This window comes from Apteryx rowi, unplaced genomic scaffold (genome assembly GCF_003343035.1).
Source record: "Apteryx rowi isolate R43461 unplaced genomic scaffold, aptRow1 scaffold_15, whole genome shotgun sequence".
In the NCBI taxonomy this organism is placed as follows: Eukaryota; Metazoa; Chordata; class Aves; order Apterygiformes; family Apterygidae; genus Apteryx; species Apteryx rowi.
Genome location: NW_020447752.1, coordinates 411269 through 438041, shown reverse-complemented (window position 1 = coordinate 438041; position 26773 = coordinate 411269). Strand labels below are relative to the sequence as shown.

At 45.1% G+C, this 26773-nt stretch overlaps 3 protein-coding genes across 4 annotated transcripts in view; 1 reads left to right on the top strand and 2 right to left on the bottom strand.

The window, feature by feature from the left end:
* B3GNT4 (UDP-GlcNAc:betaGal beta-1,3-N-acetylglucosaminyltransferase 4) overlaps nt 1-2207 on the top strand; it is a 3341-nt gene extending 1134 nt beyond the window's left edge. The window contains exon 2 of the mRNA XM_026058799.1: nt 286-2207. Within this exon, the coding sequence (XP_025914584.1) occupies nt 313-1404 (1092 nt within the window). The 5' untranslated portion in view covers nt 286-312 and the 3' untranslated portion in view covers nt 1405-2207. The remainder of the gene's footprint in view (nt 1-285) is intronic.
* A 2809-nt stretch (nt 2208-5016) lies between these two features.
* On the bottom strand, nt 5017-9749 carry DIABLO (diablo IAP-binding mitochondrial protein). The gene is made up of 6 exons (XM_026058860.1): nt 9670-9749; nt 8712-8832; nt 8189-8320; nt 7069-7179; nt 6817-6913; nt 5017-5786 (listed from the first exon to the last, which is right to left on the bottom strand). The coding sequence occupies exons 1-6, from the start codon at nt 9714-9716 to the stop codon at nt 5572-5574; spliced, it is 723 nt and encodes a 240-aa protein (XP_025914645.1). The 5' UTR covers nt 9717-9749; the 3' UTR covers nt 5017-5571.
* Nucleotides 9750-14894: 5145 nt separating this feature from the next.
* On the bottom strand, nt 14895-26595 carry VPS33A (VPS33A, CORVET/HOPS core subunit). Of its 2 annotated transcripts, XM_026058783.1 has the most exons (13): nt 26488-26595; nt 26239-26304; nt 25663-25790; nt 24920-25109; nt 23983-24099; nt 23132-23306; nt 22174-22367; nt 20246-20372; nt 19999-20066; nt 19235-19372; nt 18435-18572; nt 18088-18256; nt 14895-17524 (listed from the first exon to the last, which is right to left on the bottom strand). In XM_026058783.1, the coding sequence occupies exons 1-13, from the start codon at nt 26587-26589 to the stop codon at nt 17331-17333; spliced, it is 1806 nt and encodes a 601-aa protein (XP_025914568.1). In that variant the 5' UTR covers nt 26590-26595; the 3' UTR covers nt 14895-17330. The 2 variants fall into 2 exon arrangements, with proteins under 2 accessions (XP_025914568.1, XP_025914569.1); XM_026058784.1 differs by lacking the exons at nt 14895-17524; nt 18088-18256; nt 18435-18572; ... (1 more) ...; nt 19999-20066; nt 20246-20372 and adding an exon at nt 20783-21062.
* Between the last annotated feature and the right edge of the window lie 178 nt (nt 26596-26773).

Genomic DNA, 26773 nt, shown 5'->3' with positions numbered 1-26773 from the left:
CCTGCGCGCCGGGCCCTTTCTTTGGGAAGCGGCACCCCTGTCCCGATGGGAACCCGAAAAAAAGGAGCTGGCGCAGGAAGCGCCGAGGCCGCGGCGTTCCCGTGGCGCTGACTCAGGCCGTCTCGCCCCCGCGCTCCCGTCGCTGCCGGGCCGTCGGCGAGGCCGGACTGCACTTGCTGCTTGCCTGCAGCTGCGCTTGCGGGCCCGGGGGCTGCGGGGATGGAAAGGGGAAGAGCAAGTCTGCAGGTGTAATTAATAAACGACTTGTGTTTCTTTAACTCGCAGGGCCTGGGTTCTGCCCCAGAGACGGAGATGTATCCCAGGATGAAGAAGCTCGTGCTCTACACCCTGTCACTCGCGCTGCTGGCGTGTTTCTTTTACATGAAGAATGACATTAACTTGGCAGCATTGTCAGGAGACCAGAAAGTGGAAGTAGCAACTCTCAAGCCTAAGTCTTTGGTCCTGGACCGTGTTGAAGCCAGCAGGTGCTTGCCAAACCTGACCCTTGCCAATTCCTCTCTCGCCCTCCCAGAGCTTCACCACGTCTTTTTAACATACAAGCACTGCCGGAGCTTCTCCACGCTGCTGAAGCCCTCCAGGTGCAGCGAAGAGACATTTCTGTTGCTGGCAATCAAGTCTTCCCCCATCAACATAGACCAGCGGGTGGCGATCAGGAACACATGGGGGAAGGAGGTCTCTATTGGCAGCAAACGCATCCGGCTGGTATTCCTTCTAGGGCGCTCGGAGGCCAGGATCCAGGCACACCCCCTGCACCAGCTGCTGGCTTACGAGAGCCAAGAGTTTGACGACATTGTGCAGTGGGATTTCAYTGACAACTTCTTCAACCTGACCCTCAAGGAGCTGCACTTCCTCCGCTGGTTCGTGGAGGACTGCCTGCATGCCCGCTTCGTGCTCAAGGGCGATGACGATGTCTTTGTCAACACCTACAACATTGTCGAGTTCCTCCGAGAACTGGACCCTGAACAGGATCTCTTTGTTGGTGATGTGATCGCCAAGGCCCGGCCCATCAGAAACACCAAGGTCAAATACTTCATTCCAGAGTCCATGTACAGAGACCCCTACTATCCTCTGTATGCTGGTGGGGGCGGCTACGTCATGTCTAGAGAGACCGTGCGCCGCCTCCAGAGCACAGCAGAGGACACGGAGCTCTTCCCGATAGATGATGTCTTTGTGGGAATGTGTCTGGCAAAGATGGCAGTGACCCCGAAGAACCACGCTGGCTTTAAGACTTTTGGGATCCAGAGGCCTTTTAATCCTTTTGATCCGTGCTTGTACAAAGAACTGATGGTTGTGCACAGATTGAACCCCACTGAGATGTGGATCATGTGGACGCTGGTCAAGGATGACAGCATTAGGTGTGCGGTATCGGTAAAACACCCCTAGAGAAGGGGTTGAAAACGAGGCCCCTGGTGAGCACCGGGGAGTGTTGACTGGTGACGAATACGTGATACTTAGACTAAAAATCAGGTTGCGGTAGAAACATGTCCTCTGCTAACAGACTGTACTTGAGCCATAGGGTTTTGTTTTGCAATAAGCCCTTTTCTGTCGGTGGGTTCCTGAAGCTGTTGAATTGTCACGGGGAGGGGACGGGACCAGTAGCTCGTAGCTGTGGTTAGACGYGGTACTGGGACCTCTTTGCTCAGTTCCTCCCAGGCAGCTGGAGCCAGGGAAAGTCACAACTGCCTTATAGCTAGTCACAGGCGAAGGGAGTGAGGTGCCACCTCCGAGGGAGGTCCTGCAGCACTGGGGCTGCTGCCGGCCTGCCAGGCTCCTGGAGGAAAGCGAGCGATGATTGATGAGTGACGGAGCACTTGAAATTACCTCTAACCTTTTGAAGTCAAGGCAATGGTGGAAGAAAGACCGGCGCCTGCTGCTGGGTCCACTGCAGCGCAATTCCACTGTCCCTGGCTAGAAATCCTGCAGGTCCTACTGGGCAGCAGGAGAAAGGGAATGGGGTGGGGAAAAAATGCCTCTGAAATTTAGTGCCTTAATGCAGCAGGGTAATCCAAGGACTTGGATTCCAACGTGAGCCCTTTGGGTTTTACAGAAGTCTGTTACACGTGTGCTTGCACTGGAAACTTCTGCACAAACACACTTTCTGGTTGGGTTTGGGAGAAGTATGTCTCGAATAATCACAGTGTTAATTATAACCACAGCGGCTGCAGCTTTTTATGTTGTGTGGGCAGTGTTGGGTGTTTTTTCTTTTTCTCTTTTTTTTTTTTTTTTTTTGTTTGGGAGAAGTGAGTGAAAATGCAGAAAAAGAACAGGGACAACATTCACACGCAACAAAACTCCACTGCAGGCAAATGAAGTGTGAAAGTATTTGCACAGGAGTATTCTCGGTCCCCTGAAAGCTAAGAGACCTCAAAGCCAGAGGAACTAAAATCTGGTGCTGGGTATACGCATTAAGGCGCTCTTGATATTACAGAGAATAAGGTTATGTGGAAATGGAAACTTGCCGCTGCTTTTGCTGTGCGCGGCTGCCCTTCTCTGCCCCCATCCAGGCAGCAGGTACTAACACGGCAGCAGCAGTTAAGCTCGCTTGTGGAGCTGTAAATTTGAGGAAAGATCAAAGGTGAAGCCAAGGCTTGCTCCTGCTTTTATGAAGCTTCTCGGCTTCAGGGTGTCTCAGCGCTAGATCGGAAGGCGGCTGCTGTGCTGTGTGTGAGCGGTAAGCGGCCAGGAAGCTTCAGTGAAATTTGGGTTGAGAGGAAGTGTCTGATTACAGAACTCGGAGCCTATTTGTGTTGTGCTGCTGTCATTGCTCTTACACCAGCTGCGAGCTGGAGCTTTCAGATATGCCTGTGATGTGCTTCCAGGAGCTGCCTATTTGCACTSCTTAGAGTGAGGATATCCTTCTCTTACACCGGAGATTTGGCAAGCTCTCAGGAGGCTGGCGGGCTGCCTTGCCTCCCAGCGCCGTGGTGCAGTACTGTGCTACCTCCAGCTGAGAGATTCCTGGCAGTAGTTGGTCCTTGTTCGAACGAGTGTCTTTCCTTCAGCATCGCTGCTCTGTCTGGTTTTWTGACACTGGTGGTGCTGAACAGCGTGGTGCAACTTCACTTGTGGCCTTGGCTTGGTAAGGCACTGGGCGTTGTTCTAATTTAGCCCTGCTGCATGACACACAACTTTGTGGTTGGGAGTTGCAACCCTCATGTGAGCTGTTTCTGTGCCAGACATGAGTAGGTCTGAAAAAGTCGCTCCTCCAAGGGTGAGCCTCGGTGTGCCCATCTGCAGCGTGGTCTTTGTACAAGCTGCTACTGCAACTCCTCACTGATTATCACTGCGGCTCTAACAGCGATTAATGTAGGAATCAGCTGTATCTGAGAAATTGTCTRTGTCATTTCAAATGTATTCAGTGTTGGGTTTGTAAACAAGGCATGATGTCAGGCAGCAAAACCTAGTGACTTCTCTTCTCTGGGCACTGCTGCTTGTTCTAGAGAAGAGACTGGACAGAGCACGTCTGGTACCATGTGAACTGCCATGGTAGCATTTTTCTGTTCCGCTAGATGTTTCCAAATGCAAACTCAGTAACATAACGTAGAGAGCGAGACTCATGGCTGTTCTGGGCTTAGGTGTATTGGCTAATCACTGATGGGCAACTCTCATTTCTTAATGAAGGTGAGGGGCTCTTTTCCACTGTTTTGGAGGTGAGATAGAGCCGTTCACGCTCCTCACTCCCTTTTTGACTTGACTGAACTGACTTGTTTTCTCTGTCACATCTGAGGGTCAGTTTTGTGCAGGTACAGCCTGCATCCTAGGTAGTGAGAGAAGGGCATACGGTGAAATAGAGAAGCGGGGAAATGAGGGGGAGCTCTGAAAGGGGAAGAATGGACTGCTTCCCGAAGGCCCCGTATCAGTGCTCATGTCTTAAGCGGTACCKCTGCCAGGCAAGCATCTGTGTAGTTACTGTGTTACAGGAACACAAGCTGTGGGTGAGCACATACATTTGGGTAAGCGGCTTGGCAGAAGTTCTTACACTGCAGCATGTAACACAGAGCAGATGYGGTTAGAGGCTGACCTGAAGTTACATTTGGCTCTGAGGGAGTTTGTGCCACTGCTGCAAATACTCCTCTCGTGGTAGCAGGTTTTCCCACCACTCCAGCCCAAAGACATGTTTGGGGCCCTCTGACCACTAGCGCAGGAGACACTGGTATCTTCCTATGTGCTTCGATTCCAGACTGCCATCCTCATCGAATACAGCAGCATCCAGTGAGAAGCAGAAGCAAGGGAGGTTTGTTCTTTTTTACTTAAGCATGATAGCTACAAACTTCACATAGTACTGAATAACTGAACTCACTTTTAAAGCCTATTTTTAACCTGCAAGTGTACAACGCTGTAGAGCTGGGACTGCATTTGTTCAAAAGGCAGGCAAAATGAGATAAAGACAGAAAGGCTCATGTTACAGCTGAAAAAATTCCTAGTTTAGCACAACTCAGTCTAGTAACAGTAACCTCAACACAGATGTAATGCATCACAATGCTAAGTTGTCTTGAAAAAACTTATTAATGTRTGTGTTTTCCTACAAAAACTGATGAATAGGGGTTAACTGACTTAAAAACTTAACAGTGCTAAAGTTCCAATGGATGCTCTTCTACAAAACAATTTCAGCTTAAGTTTACATTGTCTAGACAATTAATATTGCAAACTTCACACTAAGCTGTCAAATTAGAAAATGAAAATAGTGAAAGACACTTGTGGTTTTGAAGCCTGCAGTGAAACATTAAGCTTACAAAAAGAGAGAATTAAGTTTATTTTCTTGAAACTTGGGCTGGAAAGAATTCAAATATGTAAAACTCATTTTTGCTTACTGCTTAGTATAGAAGTCTGCAGCAGTTGCCATAACTACTTTGTTTATAACCACAGTATCTTTAAAACCAAATCTCCTTTCCTTCCTGGGGAAAGCAGCTATACTTGAAGCAGTGACTTTTGGGTGCAGGAGATTACTGTATTAAACTGCAAAACCTCAATAAGAACAACTCGGGTAATTCCATAGAATGTTTTCAGATCTACAGCAAATGTTTCCTCTGATTGCAATTAAGTTTAATTAGATGTAGCTGTCAGAGTCAGCACCATTACAAACTTTTCAGAGTACAAATAGAAAACAGCACTTAATCTCTTATCCAAAGGGGCACACTCACAATGAGATGCATTTGCACAGTTTATTAAAGGTATCTACTAACAGACATCATTTACTTCACAAGTTAAAAATAATGACTTTTAAATACACTTCTTTGGCTGATATCTCATTAGTCTCCAAGTTAGAGAGATCCCACAAACATATCAAACCATTTGTAGGATCCTCCCAGCAGAGAGACACTTATTAACAAGCTATCCTTGATAGCCATTTTCACATTTGCATAGTTAAACACTTAACTGAATTGATAAGTATAAACATGATAGGTTACAAACAAGAACAGGGCCTTTCAGATACTTGGAATTGAGTTGATTTAAAAAATGGAATCACAGGCTTATTTGAGYACTTTCCCCACTATCCAACACCGACGTTTGAGACCATTCAATTACTCTAAGGTGACCCTTAAGTTCTTCTCAGTCTTCCCGAAGATAAGGGTCCTCACCCGCCTCTGTACTTCCTAAAATACCCTGTGGCAATGAAGATTCCTCTCCTTGAGCTTTTATGAGCTCTTCTGTTTGAGCTTCAGCTAACTTGGTTTCTGCTTTCTGGGACAGCTGCCGCACTTCTTGCACCTGTGATTTCACTAGCTGAATGTGGCTGCGGGCTGTCACTGAGGCTTGATCTGCACCTGAAAAGTAATCATTTAAATACTTTGGGTTAGAGGAGCACTCAGCAAACCTTCAATTAAGAAAGTAATTGTCTATAATTAGCACCTGCTTTGCTTAGTGTTTCAATAACTCTTGGGCTATCTGAATGCTAAATGTGTTTACTGTTCATTTACCTTATACAACAATATGCCTACTCTGAGATTTTTTGGGCCCCTAAAATTCTTCTCACCAAAGTGGATTTCAGCCAGTGCCTGATCAGAATGATCAGCAAGCACTAGTGGGTTTGAGAGCTAAGCCCAGCCCAGCCATCGTATCATATCAACTTTCTGTCCTTGACCTGTCCTGGACTGGAACCTCCTGACAACTAGAATGTCTGTAGCATTGCTGAACTCGGAAACCCTTGTCCTCCTGTACTCCTACAGACTGTCTTTTTCAGCAGTTTCCTCAGGAAGCCGCACTTGCACAGTTACACTGCCCTTGCGTATTCATCTGTTTCCTCCCTTTCTTCTCCCCCTGCTACAATAACTTTCCTATTTGCCACAAGTCAGCCCATAACTCAGTCTCAGAGCTATCAGTTTTGTGAAAGTTTGTATAGGGGGAGGAAAGACCAAAATTAGTATTTCCCTGAAAGGCAAATCTTCTCACTTTTTAGTAAGAAAGAATCCAGCTGGTGAGACCTGCTGGATCCAGGCATCATTAGTTCTACTCCCAGAACTGTGATTGAACAGTGCATTTAAAAATGACTAACTTCCTTCAATCATTTTTTGGCATAGGTAGTCTTAATCAAAACAGCATTTGCTGTTTCCAGGTCCATCTCTCGGAACACTAGTACTAGACCTGAAGCCAATAAAAGAATACAAGTTCCTGGCACTTCTGAAAACCAGGCACTAGTTCTACATTGGTATGTTAACTGAGCTTACGTTCTGTGCCTCTCTCAACTCCATTCTCTCATACAATAATTACTGCCTAAATGCCGGTGAAAGACTTTGTCAGTATTTTTGCTTGCGACTTAGTAAGTGAATTACATTAATGCTTTTAACTGTGACTTACCTGATTGATATGCAGCTTCTGCAGCCATCTCTGAAAGACGTAATGCAGTCATCCAGCTGGATTCCAGCCTTAGATATTCTTGCTGTTTTGTTGTCATCTATGAGTAAAAACAAAGTATTATTTAACTTGATACAGCAGTATCTGAATGTTCTTCTACACAATACCTTTGTGGAAAGGTAAGCAAATGATAAGAGAGATTTCTGAGCAGAGTAAACCAGGCAAATTGATGACTGGAGGGATTTGTTTCTTTACCTCAACTCTGGCTCCTATTACCACCTGCCAAACTGCATCCACCTCTTCTGAATTCATTTTCCCAAGAAGATTTGCGTATTGCTTGTAGAGAGACACCAGTGTATAAACTGCCTGCAAAGAAATCATTTGACACAATTACGTGGCAATCTATAAATCACTGATGACGTCTCAGTGCTATCCAGCGTTAACTAGGCATAGAAAATAAGAACGAACCTGTCTGTATTTAATCCCTATTATTTGAAGTAGGTAACAAGATCTTTAAATAGTTCCAAAGGTGCTTTGCTCTTAAGTTTACTGTTAATTTGAAATGTGTTGAAAGGAGGAAGATGTGCACTGTGACTCAAACTGCAGAAATTTGATGCTCCAAGGGTGTGCATCATTCTTGGCTTTTTAGAATCCAGAGCACTGCCGCTCTGAAAGCCAAGTCTGCTACCACTTGTGCTACTCCTTGCAGTACAACGCGCAATCAAACATACTTGTACTGGGCAGCAGAAAGCAGAAATATGTAAACATGCAATAGATCACRGCAACTTTGGGAGTACTGACAGAATTTGCCGTCTTCCTATAGCAGTGCTGTAGGTAACATCTCTTTATATACTTGCCGTACTAATAAGTAAACTGGAATGCATATACGCCACTCACATTGAAACAGCAAAATATGGTTTTAATTTTGTAAACGTCAAACTTAAATATGGCTCACTCCATTTTTCTGATGAAACTCAAGTATTTCATGGCCTAGAAATGGGTCCAGAAGGCAAAGAATATACCTAAGACTACAGGGTGGGGTATCCTAGTTACTCAGTATTAGGTATCTGACAACTGCTCAGGGTTTCTTTAGCACCAGTTCTGAGATATAGATCTTCCAGGCTGAAGTCCAAGCTCAAAGCAACAGTCTAAGAAATCTAAAAATAACTTCTGTATTTGATGCAGTAAGAGAATGGTAAGCCCGACCCCACTGTTCCCTAGGGACCTGACATCTTCAAACCTTGATGCCTCTGTTACTAAAGTTCAAAAAAACCAAAGTGCATTTTAACTGTGATTTAATAGGTGCAGTTAGTGCGTAATAATTTAGTATTTTGAGTATTAACTTGCTAGCAGAATGTGTAAATTCTCAGCTTACCTTTGTATACTCTGTCAAAGCTTCAATCAGTGCATATGTTGTTTGAGAGAGGAGAGTAGATGTACTATCAGTTACTAAGGAAACTGCTCTTTTAATCAAGGCATCATTACTGAGAGAAATTGAGTTCTGCTTCTGAAAGACAACAAATTTGCATGATCTTTACACTGGTTTTCATATATATGGTAATAGAAACAAGCAACAATAGAAAAATCATCATTGTTAATTATAAAGTTGGATAACCTGATGATGAGTAGAGTCAGGAAACAGAACAAAATCTTCCCTTTCTCTGAAAGAAAAGGCATCTTTTTTTGCAAGATGTTATTGAAGGTGAGCATTAACCTTCTCATTTTTCTTCCTGAACAACTATGTGGCTTAAACATCTGTGTTCCTGAGAAAGAATATAACTGTCCTGCTCTATGCATAAGGCTAAGTATTAGCTTGTAAAATGCTGAGCAGGTGGTTTTGAATATTAAACTGTTTCTAATGAGCAGGTGCTGTATGTTGCTCACTCCTCGCACATTACCTCTATGACTGGGACTGCGCACAAGGTAACTCCCAGCCCCACTCCCACAATTTGGTGCCATCGTCCATTCAAGCCTGAGAGGCAGCATCTCCTAACGTTAGCCAACACAGGGAAGCTTTGTCTGGAAATGCAAGAAAAAGTTAAGTGCAAAACATAACCAGTGTGTGGTGGAAAATAGGTATTGAAGAGAAACAGAACACCCAGAGACTGTCCTAGGTGTCCTAGTCTCTACCAGGTTTCTGTAATACAGCTGCATTATAGTGAATAAGCAAGTTTGTTTTGAAACCTGTTATATTACCTAAATATAATTGCAAGAAAAAAGACAAGCGCAGTAACTTGCGCATTATTAATCCTCTGAAAGAAAAAATTTATCTTGACTTGTCTGGTACCAGCATATTGTTAATATTCATTAATATTGGAAAACAGGGTAAAAAAGCATGCTTAGAAATGGTATACACAAGTAAGCAATATGAGTGATGATTGTTGGCTGTGATCCAGCAACACTTAGGGCCTTCTGCTTTCAGTGAGTTTTATTTACATCCAATGTTGTGCAAGCGTCTGCGGGGTCAGGGCCTATCACTGAAGCACTAAAGCAAACAAACAGAATTTAGTCATGACAACATTCTTGCTATGGGTTAATATTCTGAAAATAACGGGTCGGTTTTCCTTCTTTTGTGCTGTGTGTTGAGCTACAGAACATCAATGGATAGCGGCGTGTGGGTATCACGGCTCCCGATTCCAGCTACAGTATTGCATCTGGAAGCAGCTACGTTGCGTTACGGTCATTTCTGACGCTGCTGCGGGGCCCCCGCGGTTCCAGCCGCGATTATATTGAGCAAACGAAGCGGAGCAGCCCTGCCAGCCGCGCCTGGCCGCTGCCGCCGGCTCCGGCAAGGTAAAGCGCCGCACAGCGCGCTCGCGGCCGGCGGGCCCGGAGCGGCGGGGCCGCCGGCGGTACCTGAGGAGGGAGCAGCAGCCGCGGAGCCACCGGCCGCCCGCCGCCATCTTGGGACTGGGCGGCGCGCCGGAAGTGACGCRCTGGCCTCCCGGCGGGTGGGGCGGTGGGGGCGTTCCCGCCGTGGCGCATGCGCACGCGCYGGGCACGTGGAGCGGGCGGGAAGCGGCGCGCGCCCGGCCGTTGGGCTAACGGTCGCTGCGCTAACGGTCGCTGCCTCCCGCCGCCGGCGCTGTGGGGAGCCCGGCGCGAAGGGGAAAAGCGGCTGCCCTCCCACCACCCWCCCCTCCCGGTACCGGCCCTCGCGCAAGGGTTGGGTCGGGTTTCTCCCGCGGCGTCCCCACTCCCACCGGYGGCTGCTCTGCTGTTCAGGTAACCGCACTTTTCTTGGGCCTGAAGTTGCCAGGCCTAAGAGAGAAACAGAAACGCTCGTTATGAGTTCTCAGTTCAGGGCCTTGCTCTTTGCTCTCCGGTTTGGCCAGTTCCTCCTGTGTAGCCCTACTCATAGACATCTGACTGAGACCAGCCATGTTCGCAGATGGGCCAGGCCATCGATGGGAGTGTTGACTGAGATCACACAGATGGACTTTGACAGGTTCTGCTTGTACCCTCCATCTGGTTTACTTCATCCTTATTTTTCAAGGTGACGCTGCTTTGGTTTTGGCTAGTTCCTTATTAGCAATAATCCTTAGCTTCTACAACTAACATTTCGTGTATGGTTCCATGTGAAGGGCCCTGCTGGAATCCAGATCAATTAAGTCTATTCTGTTTCCAGATACTAGGAGGTCAGACCTGTTCTCAGTGAGACCCATTTTACCCAGCACAGTTTGGTTTTAGCAAGACAATGCTGCATCTCAGTCACATCTTTCAGCTGTCTCCRTGTTTTAAGCATTTGTTGAAAGCATTGCATACTCAAGAGAACCAAATAATAGGCCAATAGATAATGTGTTGTTGGAGACATTTACCCCCTCCCTGTGAAAGTGTACCTCATGAAGCTGTAAGGAGAGGGAACATCTGTGCTGATTTGAAAAGTCTGTTTCTGGGACAAAGTGGGAAAAAAAAGTAAATTCTGTATTTCTGCCTTCACACCCTTAATGAGTGAGAGTTAGGCAAGGCAGGACTTGTTTACTTCAGATGTTGGTCACGCTCAAATAGTGTCGCATGCCTCCCATTCTTCCCCTGTGCTTGGCAGGCTGCCATTCTCTGGGGGCATCTGTGTGGGGKTGGGAATCCCTGGATGAAACTGCTGGGAAGCTTTTAAAATTTTCAGAGAACAGGAGCAAATGTCAAGGAAACAGAAAAAGAATCTGCAAGAGCCACAAAGATCGGTAAGGTACATGCATATAGATATATATATTTTTAAGCTTTCTTCTTTTTTACATAAGAAAATAAGATTGTGATTAGGCAGTAATAAAAGAAAACACTTGCAGAGTTGGTGCAGGAGAAAGGGACTGCCATTCTGTTTGCTGAGCAGATGCCCAGGGCAAGCTGCGCAGTGGGATCTGTTGCGTCTGGGCCAGTCTGTGGTTGCAGGAGCAGAAAAGGAGCTGTCATTTAAGCACCAAGAAGTAAGTCGTCCAGCCAGCGAGGAGCAGCGCCCCGACCAGCACCGTGTAGCTGAACAGCACGAAGGCCAGGAGCTCCTTCAGCACCTTGAGGAAGTGGACGGCAAAGGAGTCCGGCATGGTTCTTGCAGCASTGCGAGGCAGGTAGGGTGTCTGGGRCTGCTGGCACCCTGCTCTGTCCGGGTCTGCAAGAAAGAAGAGCAAAGGGGCAGCATGAGTCTTTCTGGGCAGGAGACTGCAGAGCTGTGGGTGTGAATCTACTGTAAGAAGTGGCTGTGTTCAGGAGGGCTMATGGTCACCCTGCTTTCTCAGAGCTTCAGCGTCAGGTTGGGATCRTGTGTGCTTGTTCACAGAGTCCTCTCCAGGGTTACCAGGCTGTGCAGTGTTGAGAAGGAGTTCAGGATCTGGTCACAGACTCCAAGGCAGGACTGATAACTAAGCAAATTAAAATATAGACACACATGCAGTGGACACTGATGTATAGGTAAGGACCAGTGGCCCAGAGTCCAGCTGGCTAATGGTGTCTTTTCCCCTGTGTCAGTTGCTGCGCATCCAGGAAGCTTCACATTTAGAGCATTTGCTGATGGTACATTACCAACAGAATGTTCTAATCAAAGTGGTCAATTCCTCCAAGGAAGCCACCATTAATATTTAATGATATAATAGCATCTAATGGAGATACTGGCACAAACTGAGYCCTTTGTTTAAGACTGAAGAAAATGGAACTTAAATACAAGTTTGCACAGCCAAAGATTTCTAACTCGCATTAAAAATAACCTTTAGATGGGGGACAAAAGGTAAGATATTTTAGAATTCATTTCTAKTTGTATTTTAAAGTCATACTTATGCATCACTTTAAAAGTTGCTCATTAGTTAGTTWAATGCAAAATCTGAACACTTTTTCAAAAGTTATTGGCTTCTTGGACTTAAAGCTGTGAAGACATATCTAAAAAATTCTACTGTGTCCCCAATTTACATGTTATTTTTAATTTTGTTCAGAAATATGCCTGCACTCTTAGTCAAGCTCATAAAGGGATTTAAAACCAGATTCAGRATAAGGCTAACCTAAAAGGATTATTTCTCATTTAAACAGTCTAAAGCCRGTCAAAGTAATCTGAATTCACATCCTGCCACTTAGAATATTTTTAAAGAGCTGTTATCATAAAGAGTTCACCTTTTGATTAAAAATAATTTGGTCTTTTTAAATAGTTTCAGTCATTTCCCCCAAGCTCAGGCACATGTATATGTTATAGAAGCTATTACGTTGTAAAAACAGCTATAGCTTCCCRGTTGTTCAAAGTATTGAAGTTTTCTATTTATAGTCTTTACATATTTTTTCATTACCTAAAGACGTTGACAAAGAAATAAACTGCTTACCCAGGTAGATGATGGAATCTACTTGTAAAGTTCCTATTTCTAGCTGGTTTTGTTCTTCAGCTGTCCCTTGAATTTCTGGCTTCCAAAAGGTTTGTGCTGTAGTTTGATCCCCTTCTGATCTGCTAATCCGGGAGCCAGGAGTAATGAGGTCGTATTTACAGCCCACATGAGGACTAATGCACTAGGTGTGGTCAGGACCAGTTGTTATATGACATAGCGCCTTTGCTCTCTGTGCGGCGCAGCAGTACAGAATGCTCCAAACAGCTCCCCTTCCCCAGAGCGCTTTTGTCAACAGTATTTTGTGATTGGAAGCAGTATGGCTTTCCTCGTGTTATCGGGTCAAAACCGGCATTTGTTTAAGTGTCTTTATTTTGCTCTAACAAAGCTCTGTGTCATCTTTCTTATGCCTTTTATTCCACARTTCTGTTAACTGAGAGGCTGTTGAGTGTATTCCTCCATTCTCTGAGAAATTGTGCCTTAGTGGGCCRCTTGAGGAGGAGGATACTTGCATACAGCTGTGGATCTCCCAAGATCAGCAGCAGGTTACAGAATGGAGCTATGYGGATTGAGTCAGGCTCTGTTATCAGAGGAGAGTGAGCACTGAGAACAGTCTTTYCGCTACACTCTCACTAGTTCCCTGCTGCATCTTTGCCCTTGCACACTCAAAAACTAATCTCTGCCTTTTAGAGAGACAGCAAAAGATACAACTTCTTTGCAGCAAGAAGGTGGGGGCAGGGGAGACAAGATACCTGTTTATTTTTAGTAAACTGCTTTCTGATAATGTTATATGAAAAGTGAAAGTGTTTTGAGGTGGAGGTTGGTTAGTTTTTTTTGTTTTTTGGGGGTTTTTTGCTTGTAAACCAGGCAAATGCAGACAGCAGAGAGAGGCAAGATTATATGTACTGCAAATCAAATCTCTTACCTACAAAGATAATATGATCTAGAAAATGGCCCCTTAATTTAATTAGGCTCTCTTGTTATCAAATTATTACCCGCATGGTCAGCAAGGCCTTAGACAGACGCAGAGCATAATCAAGCTGCTCAGGAAGCCTGTTAAGTAGTAATTGCTCCTCCAGAGAATTGATCATAGTCAAGATGGCCTTTATTTTATTGTTTTTGTTGTATAGTTCCAGGAAGAGACTTTGTCTAGTTTGTGTATCTGTATGATTCTTGATTGTTTGTGGTGCAGGCTACAGCCTGTGCAAAACCAATGCAGCAGTGTTGCTGGAAAGTTAAAGTTTACCAAGTGTTCAGCATAAACTATTTGYAAAACAAGTTTAGACCCTAGTATTACTAACACATTTGCTGGGCCAAGTGAAAAAGGTAGGCAAGCTGTTGAATTGGTGTTTTGCTTTGTTTCTTTTATTCATCTGTTTTGTAGCTTTTATACATCATAAGCTTGGGTCACAAACTAGCCTAATCAGTGCTATTTGTTTCTTTGTGATTAGTTTAATTTTCAAGGTTCCGGGGAAAAAAAAAAATCTGGAAATTATGATAGGGCAAAGACAAGACCCTCAAGGCCAAACCAAGGACATTCTGTGTAATGATATACTGAAAGAACTGCACTGAATACCTTTTTTTTTATTATTAATATTTTGCACAGTATCATCTAATTTTTGATCCAAAACTGCTTCAACTTTCTCTTTAAACACTGCTAACTTATGTACTTTCACAGTGGAACTGTATGAATAAAGCTTAGCGGGGCAAGCGTTGGCTTCTTGCATAATTCATAGGGTTTGCTGGTTGAAGTTGCAGTGTGTTAATTTTAATTCAGGTTAAGTTAACGGATAAAAATGACATCATGGCTTGTTATTTTTATAAGGGAAGTCTGCAAGTTGCTTGCCTGCCTTAAGTAAAAATCCTCAAATGATTAAAAATATATTTCTTTTAAACAGTCAAGAAATCCTGTAAAGATTTTTCTAATATAGTACATAAAATGGCAGAATGGACTGTAGTTAGTGTTATGGTCTGTGTGTGTGGAGAGGGAGAGAGGGAGAGAGAGATCTTTTAAAAGTGATCACATAAGTAAGTTTTTGTTTTATTACAATAAGCAAACTGGAGTTCGATGGACAGAAAGGGTTTCTGAGAAGAGGCAGATCCAGCAGAACTCAATCTTCCCTTTTTTTTTTTTGAAAAAAATAAAAAGGCCAGATCTCACAGTTAGTTATAACTAACTGTGACAACTTGGAAAAAAATGATGATTTGGGACATATGCCGCATGCAGGGTAACTAAGAGCAGAAATGTGTGCAAAGACAATGTTTTAACGTGTTGGGGGGTTTTTTTAGGGTTTTTTTTTTTTTAGTTTTTAGTTTCARCTATTTACAAATGAAAGGCAATGCGAAGCAGAATCCCAAGTGGTTGCTTTCAAAGAGTGTGAGTACATATAGTGAGAGGGGACAGAGCAGAGGGCCTGAAGCCAGCAGCCTAGGCTCTGCCAGTGGTCAGCTGCACAGGCTTATGCAACAGTCCCTGGTTTTGTCGTCCCAGCTTCTAGCAATTAGCAAGACTGAGCCTTCTGGAGCTAGAAACTGCCTCGTGCTCACTGGCTTAACATCAAGGGCTGCTGCCATCATGCCCATGGAAAATTCCATTTTACAATTTTGGGCTCTGCAACAGCTTATTTAAAAAAAAAAAAAAAAAAAAAAAGGTGTCTTTAAAGCCCGATGCTTGCTGTTTCAATGAGATTGCTGGTTTTGGCCTGAGTCCCACCTGGGGAAGGCCCATGTGACTTTAAACGGGCTATCAACACACTGATGTAATTCATACTCTGGAGTTGCTTTACAGTCATGTGGGTGTACCAAGGACCCTGGAGAAGCAGGCCAGTTCATACAGACCCCCTTCAGCAGGCCGTTGAAGTAAAGAGCCAGTAAAAGGCTCCAACATTTCCCTTGTTATTTGAGTGCAGTTAGTTTTATCTGCAGTTAGTGAGTGCTGCTGCCCTGCATGTGGACAGTTTAAACTGATACTGCATGTGGTAAAGGAAACCAAACGAACTTCTTGCCAAATAGCATGCAGGACTGTGGACTTGAATGTGCCCTGGAGGCAACTAACCATAACACACAGCTTGCTACAGCTACAGCGCAGGCTAAGCGAGGAGCATTACTCTGGATGCCTGATTGATAGCCACGGAGTTTCTGAAGGGGAACTGAGGACATGCGGCAGTAGCAGGAGCAGAAAGGTAGGGAGCCTCCTAGAACAACTGGCTCCAAAAGGAGCCTGTCAGCTCATCCTGTTTCATTTTTAAGTTATGCATGATGGAACTGTGAATTAATTGTCATGTAATTGGCCTTTTGTCCTCAGAGTGTATCTGAATCTATGCAGTAAAAATGTTACTGTTTCCCCTTTTCAGCAGCTATCTTTCCATTGCACAATCCGTTGCCAAGAACATGAGAAAACTTAGTTGCTGTGGTCTGGCCTCTTTGGCTGCTTATTTGCATGAACATGCTGGAACTTGGAAAAGCAGAAGTTCCTCATCTTTCATGAGAAAGCCGAGAGCAGAGGACACCACCCCCTATACAGAACCCTTGGTGATTAAGTGCTGAATCCATAGTACAGTCTTCATCTAGGGCTTTTCCTCCCTTCACCCAGCTAAGACGGCAACTTCAGTTTCTCCATTTCTGATTATATAAAGTCACTCTTCTTAAGTCCACAATCAGTGAGTTGGCAAACTGAAAGGGTTACTCCACACGACCTGCTCATGTTGCAAATGCTGTAGCCAAGCTTCAGAAATACCAGGCCATGACCTTTCTAGCAACAAAATAACGGTACAAACCTTGGAAGTGCTAGAAAAAAACTAATAGGAAAAAAGTTACGGTTTTAAGTTTTCTTTAAAGTGATGTGCTGATGTTGGAGGAAAGAAAGCACCTTCTGCCATGTCTTTGTTCTTTGCCATTACTTTTATCACTAATTCCAGTTCAAGTCATGTGCATTGCTACAAGCTCTCAAGAAAAGCATCACTAAGTCATAAAAAGAACATCACAAAAATTACTGGGTCAGGTAAGGTAACTGGGAATGCACATACAGTAGCAGGAATAAGCCTAGAACCAAGAGTGCTCGTAGGTCTAAAGAGTGCAATAGTTCTGGACAGAGCCTAAGCATGGCCCAGAAAGGAGACCTTTGTAGCTACCAGTAAATACAGAATGCGGAGGGAGCCCAGRGGAAAGGAAATGAGCACGTTTTAGGGCCCCCCCCATGACAGCTGTTCAAAGCACAGCTGAGTACGGATCTCTGACAGCAACAGATCTCAGTGCATTTACAAAATTACCAGATGAGAGAGACTATGAATATTGGTATGCAATCAGGAGAAGACATCCTGTCTCCTGAGCTTCTTAGGAAGGTGACCAAAAAAGTAATCACATCACCAGATTAAAACTAAACTGAAAGGAAGAAAAAAAAGATGCAAACTGGCAAGTGGAAGGACCAGGCCCCCTCCCCTAGCACTTGGTTGCTGATTCAGACCACAGGCAGTGACATCTCTTTCTCCTATTGTTTATTTCATTGAAAGTGCCTTTCAGCACTGCTCGTCCGTAAGGAAGTTCCACAACAAGCAGCAACACCAGAGTGTGGAGAGGAATGAGGGTAACTGCATCATGACCTGGTCTCAGGAGAGTCTCTTCCACCATCATGTTTCTCTGATGTCTAAGCAGCCGTGCCAGAAGACCAGAGACCATGTGCCTGTATCACACATGGCCTCTCAGTTTTACAGTCTCTTGCCACAGACCCTAGAAAGGGGCAGGCTCCAGTTTTTCCATCAGGGATTTGATCCAGCTTGTTCCATTGATCAGTTTTGTAGTGGCAATGACATATTCTGTGCCTCCATCTTCCATCTGAGACAGAAATCTCAGTGCGGCTATTTCTGCATATGTCACACCTCCCAAGAAGAACACCAGAGTGACTCGGTTCTCACCATGTTGACCTGTGTATTCAAAGAGATTTACAGACTTAGTTTTATTTTAATGTTTCCTATCCTTTGCCTGTCAGTCAAACTCAAAATGTCCTAAAATAAAGATAGCAGCTGAATTAGAGGAGAAACCTACTGGGCAGAGTACCAGACTAGGGCCCAGATATGCAAGCTATATTCCCAGCTCTGTAGTTTCTTTTCAGGATGCGCGTCTGTCTCCTCAGGCTTAGTACTATGAGAGTGATGTTGACCTTTGTAATGTTACTTATTAAAATCTCAGTATAAGGTTAGTGATTATTTTAGTACTCTGATGAGAAGTTAAATATATCTACAGCTCTATATTATAAAGATGCATTTTAAATACACATGGTGCTGTTCATTAATAGGCTGAATAGGTCACTGGCAGTTTTAAAGAAGTCAGGAAACTATCTGTCAAGAACAGGCTAGGCAGATCTAATATTGTGGGACAAGCAGATGAGGTAGATGCCCAGGCTCTGCCAGCCCTGATGCTTGTTTGCCTCATCCCAGCCTAAAAAGATGCATGTTTCTCTTAAAAATGGGGAAACAACAAAACTTACGCTTTTTCTGAAGGCCAGTAGGTAACTGCTGCCTCTCCTCAAAATGGGGACCTGGCAGCATCTTTAAAACCTCTTCTATGCTCCGCCACCCTGGCCGAGCCAGTAGCTGTGCCAGGCGCACGCTCAGCGGAGCATAGCCACTGTACACGTAGGAGATATCGTTGGGATTCTGTGAGAGAGAGAGAGAGAGGAAATGCAAGAAGCAGGTGAGTGCTACTTCATGCTGGAAAGCAAAGCACCATAAAAATTAAACAACAGTACGGCGGTTTTCCTGCTGCACATAATCCTGTATTGTTAGATGTAGTGTTCACTGCATAAGCTGACCGGAAGCTAAAGTGTATGTTTACCTGTTCATTAACATCATCCATCCATAAGCGTAGGGTTTTCCTGATCGTAGGATAGTTATTCCTACCACTTGTCTGAGATTTCAAGAGTCCAGCCTTTTCCAAGTTGTTTAAGGTCAATATATGTTCATAGCCATAAGTCTGCAACATGAAAAATTTGCCTTTAATACCATGCCCACCTGTTCAACAACAAGCATTAGACTAAGTGTTGTACAAAATGCCTACTTCCCCCCTCACAATACAAACTAGCAAAATTCAGTAATGCAGTTGTTCTGAAATCCAGATATTCACCATGATGGTTTCCCAAAATGATGATTCCAATGGCATTGTCCCTGAAATCACTGAGCAGATTCATCTTAACTCATGAAGGTAACTCACTGTGAATTTACAAATGTGCAGAGTAGAAATAAACACTTAAAAACATTTTCATGCATTATGCTGAGACAACAAACATCATAAAGTGTAGCTTTCAGATAAAAAGGGCAAAGGTGTTAGTTTAAAGAGAAATTTTTGGTTAAGACTTTTCTAGACTGTATCCCATTTAGAGCATTTAAATGATGACAGCAAAGCATGCAATGATACAAACCTCTTTCTGTACCTAGATGTTGTAAGACAAATATAGGCACCTACTATGTCACAGTTGTCAGCCCAAACAAGTCCCAGTTCTGCATCTGTACACATCTGTAGTCACACTGAACACACTAGGGCTACACATGTAGCTGTCTAGAATGCATGCGCTGTAGCATTATGGTTTTAATGTAGATTTTATCTGAAATTTAACAATCCAAAAGTTATAGCCCAACCTGGATAATCTCTTTTTTATAGTGGTCCAGAACCTTCTGCTTCAGTCCACTGTTACATACAGATTGCAAGCAAACGAGACGCAAGATCTTGATTAATGGATGTTTTTGAGCAATGCAGTCTTCAATATAATTGTTAACCTATGGGAAAAAAAAAATACATAAGCTGTTAGCCAAAGTTTTGCTAAAGTGCCTAGCAGACCTGGAAAGAAAGATCTAGTTTTACCTAGTTTTACCATGCAAAAAAAAATAGCAAGAAAGGGGGTGCAGCTGCTTTCCAGGCAGCTTAAGACCATCTTTCAAATGGTGATATAGGACTGGTTCCACCTAGCATCTTTCTAAGGTCTGTTGATTCCACAATCAATAGCTAGACTGTGTTTGATGCACTGAAAAAGTTCTGATAATGGTCTTGAATTTTTCAGTGAGCCCTCACAGCACGTAGTGCCACTGTACAGGTCACAGCCCTCAAGCTGTGTACTCCTGCGCTACAGGCAGTGATACGTAACTGGAGCCTGGCAGAGCACACAGTATGGCAACGCCTCCAAGTAGGTTCAGCGACGCATGTCTCTTGGAAAAGACTTCTGTAAATGCACGAGGAGACCCACACAAGAACTCACAACTTTGACACTGGAAGGACACTATCCAGATCAGGTGTTTCCACTCTTGCTCTTGAAAAAAAAAAAGGGGAGGAGGGAAGACCCTCCCCTCCCCTCAAGAAACATTTAAAAAAAGAGGAAAAAAAAGCAAGAATCACAAGATCTACTTACCTTGTCTGTGTCTATTCCAGACATGAACTCTTGTTCCACTGTTAAATTATCAAAGAAATCTTCTGATGCTTAAGGGTAAAGAATAAAAATCAATATATTAGCAACTGACAGCTTATTTTCTACATTTATCATTTTCAGCAGAGATGTACCAGTGGGAACAAAGCCAGTCGTTGGAAAGTTGAACGATACTGAGCAAGCAGTCTTGCATGTAGACACACTCAAATCAGACTATTCAATGAGTACTCACTGGTGATGTCTTTGATGAGTTCTGCAATTGAGGTGTGGTTTGCTAGGGAACTCCTTGCTGCCTGCATGTGTGGCAACTGTGAGACAAACTGCTTAATCTCTCCAACGGTTTTAGCRTGGTGTCTTTCCTAAAGAAATTCATCGCCTAGATTAGATCTTGTTCAGTATAATTAGCCACACATCAGCTAGATCATTTCATTGCACAAAAGTTCTTTACTCACTGCTTAAATTACAGAAAGGGAAAATATGTGAACAGCAGGATACAAAACTATTTTTTTGCAACAACAGATATTGTTAGAGATGTTTGACCTTTCAGAAAAAATAATTTAAGTGCCCACTAAAATCACAGCATTACCTATAACTGCACTTTGAAAATTAGAGGAGCTAGCACACAGTACAACAGGAGGGAGGATTTCAGCATTACATTGTTTTTTTCCATTATACCAGAATTGCCAAACACTTTTCTCCACCTTTATCTGACTTCCTCCATCACTATCTGTTCCTCAGTTTCCCAACCAGCAAAACTCTACCTTTTGCATGCAAAGATGAATTATTTCGCCAGCTGCCAGTAAATGTGGAGCTTTAGGCAAATGCAGTCAGAGAAGAGGGCACATTTCCCCTCAAAGCAGTATTCAAAGGTGCGGAGGAATAGCAGGATTTGCATCTCTCTCAAGAGGAGGAGCCCGCCATTCACTGTACTTGGCTGTAACACTATCCCAGGTTTTGAGCAATTGTCCGATGAAGCACAATGCAGACTTCAGCTGTCAGAGCAGCCCAGAGGTCTGTATTTCATTTGGGCTACTTGGCTCTTGCTGCAACTTGGAATAAAAATAATAATTTGACTTATGTGTGAAGGACTGAAATGGGCAAGTACAGGCAGGAGAGTGATAATAATGAAGCCTGCAGTTTAAGAAGTCCTCTGTTGCCAATATGCTGCTGTTTCATTATCACCTATTACCTCTGACAATTTCTTAAATTTCTTTTCTTAACAACCATTATGAGTAATCCAGCCTTAAAGCCTTCAACACTAATATTGCAATAATACACATTTGCTAGGAGATGAGCCTAAGCACACTCCATTTGAGTTAAGGTACCACTACCTTGTCTTAAATGTGGCAGAAGTGAAGATGCAAAGAAAAAAAAAATCAATCAATACAACAATATGTCTTGAGAATCACCATGTAGTCTGAAACCACAGATGTGTAATCTCTGTCTCTTCATGAATTATCAATATGATGTTTCCAAACAAACCCACAAACACGCCCCACAGCATTCTCCAGTTTGTCTAAGGTAACATTTGAGCATCGGTTTAGAGGTTAAGCCTCCTGTAAGACAGTTGGGTCTTCCACGTTCCTAGTGTTTTTAATGCCAGCCATAATACTCTATGAATATGCATTCTGGAGTTTAATTTCTTAAAGCCTTCTCTCTCCATCCTCAGGGAATAACAAAGGGACAAGCAACTTTCAGTTAACAGGTAACAACAGCAATAAAGAGAAATGGATCAGTATGCTAAAATTAACTTTTGGCCTCTTGCAGACGTAAGCAGCATCTAACTATTCTGCAGACCGAAAAAAGCAATTCCTATTCAGGGAACTGTGGGCTCACACAGCAGAAATGCAGTTTAGGCTACCTTTGAGGACAGCAAAAGCCCCAGAACAGAGGTCTGGGGACAGCAGAGGATCTGCATTACATTTCTTAAGAGGAGATTTGACCAGCACCTACTCAGAACAGTTGAAGTGGAGCTGATGTCGTGCCAGGACAGGGGAACAGACCGGAGGGACTTCTGAGGACTATCTTTGTTTTCTCTGGCTGGGGGATTATTCCATGGCAGCAGCTCGAGCTGCCAATTGCAGCCCCACTGAACACAGACCATGTCTGCACCTGACGACAAGAATGCCCAAGGGATGCATGGTCAGATACAGGTCTCACCTCAAAGGCTGCTGAGATGATCTTGGCTTTCTTGCTCAGCACTGACCCCACAGCATTGAAGTTCTTGTCGCGGATTTCCGCATACAGCTCTTCAGCAGAATTCAGCTGGAGCTTCTTGGGTTCTGTGGGGAGATCTTTGCCACCCTCACCCTGCTTCTTTGGGGCAAACTTCTCAGGAGGGAGTTTCACATAAGCTATCAAATGCAGAGAAATAACTTCCATAAGAACTGGAATTTCACCACAAGAAGTTAAGGAAAGCAGAGCATGAAACTTGTCCTCTGATCTGGAGACAGTTCTGAGCAGCAAAGCCAACATAAAAGCCTTAATAACAACTTGGTGTGTGGGAATTAAGGACAGTCTCCTGTACTCACAGGGGAACCCACAGACCTAGACACACAGGTATCAGAAATATGTACACAAGTATCAGAATCCAAGCACTCACTATCCTGCTTCCAAAGAGGTTCAGATGCAGCCTTCCAGCTAGTCATCAGTACAGCAGGGGGAATTAAAAGCTGTAAATGCCCCTTGGAGTTCTTTTCCTACTCTCCCAAAGAAAGGGGGAGAATCCTGAATGGCATTTCACAAACTCTTCCCTTTCCCTCAGTGTGGCACAACATGAACAATCCAGGCTGGAGGGTGAAGGCGTACACTAAAATTTCTACTCCCACACTGTGTGTTCTCTGTCACCATGTTTGCACCCAGCTGACATCCAAAATATTCACATTCAATAACATGCGCTGCACCCAACTCCTCCTCCTACGTAAAAAGAGGAGCAAAGCTCATCTTGATGGACTCTAGCTTGGGATTGCTAAATCAAGTGTCTGACCCATCCCCCTACTAATTTCAAGTGAGCTATTCCAACATCACTGTCACGTAGTGGAAGCAGAAATTCACTTGACACACTGCGGCCTGCTTCAGCACACCAGAGGCTTCTCCCCCTTGGATGTGCAGTACTCACTGTTCTGAATTCCATAGATTTCATCAATCAGCCCTTCATACGTCAGCTGCGTAGCTAAAGGTGTCAACAGATCAACRTTACGGTCCAGCAACAAGAGGGTATCGAAGACAGGAAATATCGAGTTCTGGCTTCCAGGGAACTCACGCTTCATCCTGATCATCATATTAGCCACGTGCTGAAAATAAACCACATTGGTCTGGTTATGGTGCAGGCCCCAACAGAGATTTCTAGGCTCTACGAGCAGGTACTCATGCAAATATCTTGTTGTAAAGAGTCTTGTGTAAAGGAAGGGCAAGAGGTACAAACTGACTGACAGGAGGGGAGCAGGACAAGCAGACACAAACCAAGGCYTTCTCTACTAGCTTAGCACAACAGCGACAACTGTGGCTAAGGCACTGGGTTCCTCTCAAGCCACTCCCTAATTACAAAAGKTAGTAATTAAACTGTAGGTTGATCAGAGAGGAGAAAAAGAGGATGAGTGACTTATATGGAGAGATGAAAAAGATAAGGCATGAGCAGTAGGTTGCACATCTCCCTCTTTGTTCAGCCYTTCTGATGCAAACAGAGCAGCTAAGTGTTAAACTCCACAGAAAGACAAGTTGCTGAAAGCATAGTGGTATAACTAAGAGTAAGATATAGGAAATCGGATAAATCCTCCTGACAGCGAGGYTTATGGAACAGCAAAGATTGTTTTGGCCAGAGATGACAAAGACCTGCTGGACATGATCCTGAAATTCCAGTATGACAAGAAGGGTCCATGGCTGGATTCAAAAAACCTCACAGATGTCAGTTAACCACACATGCCCCAAGCAGTTCCGAAGAACTAGATCAAGCAGCAGCATTTGCCTTACCCGGGCACACTCCCCCTTTCCAAAGATCTGAGGGATGGTTCCGTAGAGAGCCTGCAGTGTCATCAGCCCCTTCGCTGCATGGTACAGACTTGTCTGGTCACTCTCCAAGTAACACTCCTAAACAATGAGAAGGATTCCCAATGGAATCGATCTGACAGAGATGCTTTCACAGTCGAATGTGGTCCATGTGAATAGTTCAGAAGAGACATAGGCTAGGAGAAAAAAAACTATGGCCATTGACAAATAMGGACCTTAACTGCAGGTGCTGTTAGTGTATTAATCATTTAATCAAACCATTGTAATATTTTCTGACCACACACACTGCTCCCAGCTTGACGGAGTGGAGTAATAAAGCCAGAAAGCGACTGCAGAGAGCCTCTCCCTCTAATTAGGCCAATCTGAGAGCACAGCACCTCACGACAGTGGCTGACAAGCAGCAACAAGCCATGACACGTCCTCTTGGCTTGACTTGATAAGGTTGAGATGGCCAAAGAAAGTCTCTCAAACGTTTCTGTCCCCAAGTGAAACATTCTGAGTAAACGGGGTTCACAGTTGGTATGTGACAGTTGTTAATTCTCAGTACAGCTTAGTGCAAAACAGTAACCATTGCACATGGCTCTTCTGCAGCATGCTGACGGAAACTACACCAGTTCTTTGTAACAACTTAAATATTTTAAGCCTTATGAATGTTCAATTTGTGAAAACAACAGCAGAAATTTATAGCTAAGATACAGCTTGGTGAAATGATTCTTCCCTCTATGTTTAGTTGGGAAATGAACTGAGAAGTTCTGACTCACTAGCACTCAGAATCAAACCACACCTCTGCAAGGCCTTTAATTGCTGTGTRAATAACTGAAAAACATGTTGAGAGCCTCTCTGTCGGACACCARCAGCAGGATGCAAAGTGTTTTTCCTTGAAGATGAGACAAGCACTTACCTTGAATGCGCTCTCGGACTCCATGGACAGCAGGTCTCCATCAAAGGGTATCAAGTCGAGGCTGTACTGCTCTCGGTGGATGAAGGATCCCAGCACGCCTTGCTCCTTCAGCCACTGCTCACAAAGCAGGCTGCGCCGCGGCACAAACAGGATGTGGAAGTCCCTCTGGGGAGAACGGCCTCTGTCTTCCCTGGAAGAGTCACAGGCAGGGCACAGCAAACGGTAACTCAGCTACGCTGCTTAGCAGCACGACACAGACCGTAGGCTAGGGGCACTGAACACGAAGGAAGTAAGAATGCCACGCCTGGTTATTATTATCAACTTTCATTCCTAACTTTTTATTTCAAAGTGTTTTGTACCTAGCCACACGTGCCCAGAGCCACAGGCATGAAACCAGGTCAAGGCAGCCTCACTTTCCTGCAGTTCTCAAAAGGAGGGTCATTCAAAGCAYGACTCATTACAGCTAATTAAAAGGAATGTACAGATTTCCCTCTGCAGCTCTCACCCCAGTGAAAATCCCCTCTTCCTTCCCAGGGTGTCTGGAGCCCCGGAAGCGGCTGCAGCACAGTGCCAGCATGTGCACACAGTTCCCCATTCCGAGCTCCAGCAGGGCAAATCACGTGGCAGGTTCACAGCCAAACTCGTCGCTTCCCTTGGTGGGAACGCGAGACAGGGTTCTTGGGAAGGGAACCGCRAGCCAGCCCCTCCACAGCTGCAGGCTTTCTGTTAAGCATTATCTGTACCTGAGCACATTGTCTGTAATTATATCCATTAACTCTAGCTTGGGCCTAACGAAGAAAATGATATTCTTGACATCAGCCTGGGGCAGACGGCCTGGCTTGAGGGTGAACATCTTTTCCACCTCATGTTCCTACAAAGAGACCAGGGCGTTATTCAACTGCAGGCACCTCCTTGGTTTTGAACACCGTTTTCAAAAGAGGATAAATCAGCAGAAGCTCCCCAGCCATCCCATCGCTGCTCGGCTTTAGCAGGAAGCAGCACAGTGCTCCCCCTCYGCTTCCCGGCGCGGGCTACGCAGGTCTAATTCACTGCACCGCTGTATTAACGCGGGATGCTCCGCACAACCCGCTGGGAGCTGGGAAGTCAAATCGCGCAGGGGACGTTCCCGGAGGCACCATCTCTCCTTAAAGACCGTTTTCATTCCTCTGCTTTTAAGCACCCACCAGCTCTGGTCGCGCGGGTTACAAGGYGGCTCCCCAATACCCGCTGCCCGCAGATTTCCGCACCCCCCCGTAGACACGGGGCCCCTCGGGCCCGGGAGCCCCTCAGGCGGCCTCCCCGCGGCGCCGGGCGATTACCTTCAGGAGGGAGTACTGCGCGATCAAGCCGAAGGGCCCCGTCAGGTACTCGTCCCACACTATGGCCTGCAGGGAGCACACAGGGCGGTCGCTGCGCCGCGGGGCCGAGGAAACGGCGCCTCCGCCGCAGCGAGGGCCGCGCCGCGCCGCTCCCGGCAGCTTCGCGGGCGGCGGAGGCCGCAGCAGGCCCCGGACGGGGACGGGGCGGGGAAGGGAGGACAGGGGAGGGGAGGCCCGGCCGCCGCTCACCTTGGAGCCCGCGCACTTGTCGAGGAACTCGCGGAGCTCCCGGCGCCCGGCCTCGCGCAGCGCCGTCAGGTTCACGCGCCCCGAGCTCAGGTGCGCCGCCATCGCCGCCCCCCGCCCGCCCCGCCCACGTGACACAGCGGCGCCGGCCGCAGCGCGCAGAACGCAGCGCCCCCCCGCGGCCCGGCGGCCCCGCTGCAGCGCGGGAGCGCGCTTCTCCCCCCGGCACCTCCCATAAGGASACGCAGCACAACGCATTTTTTTTCCAAAATATAATTTTAATATATAT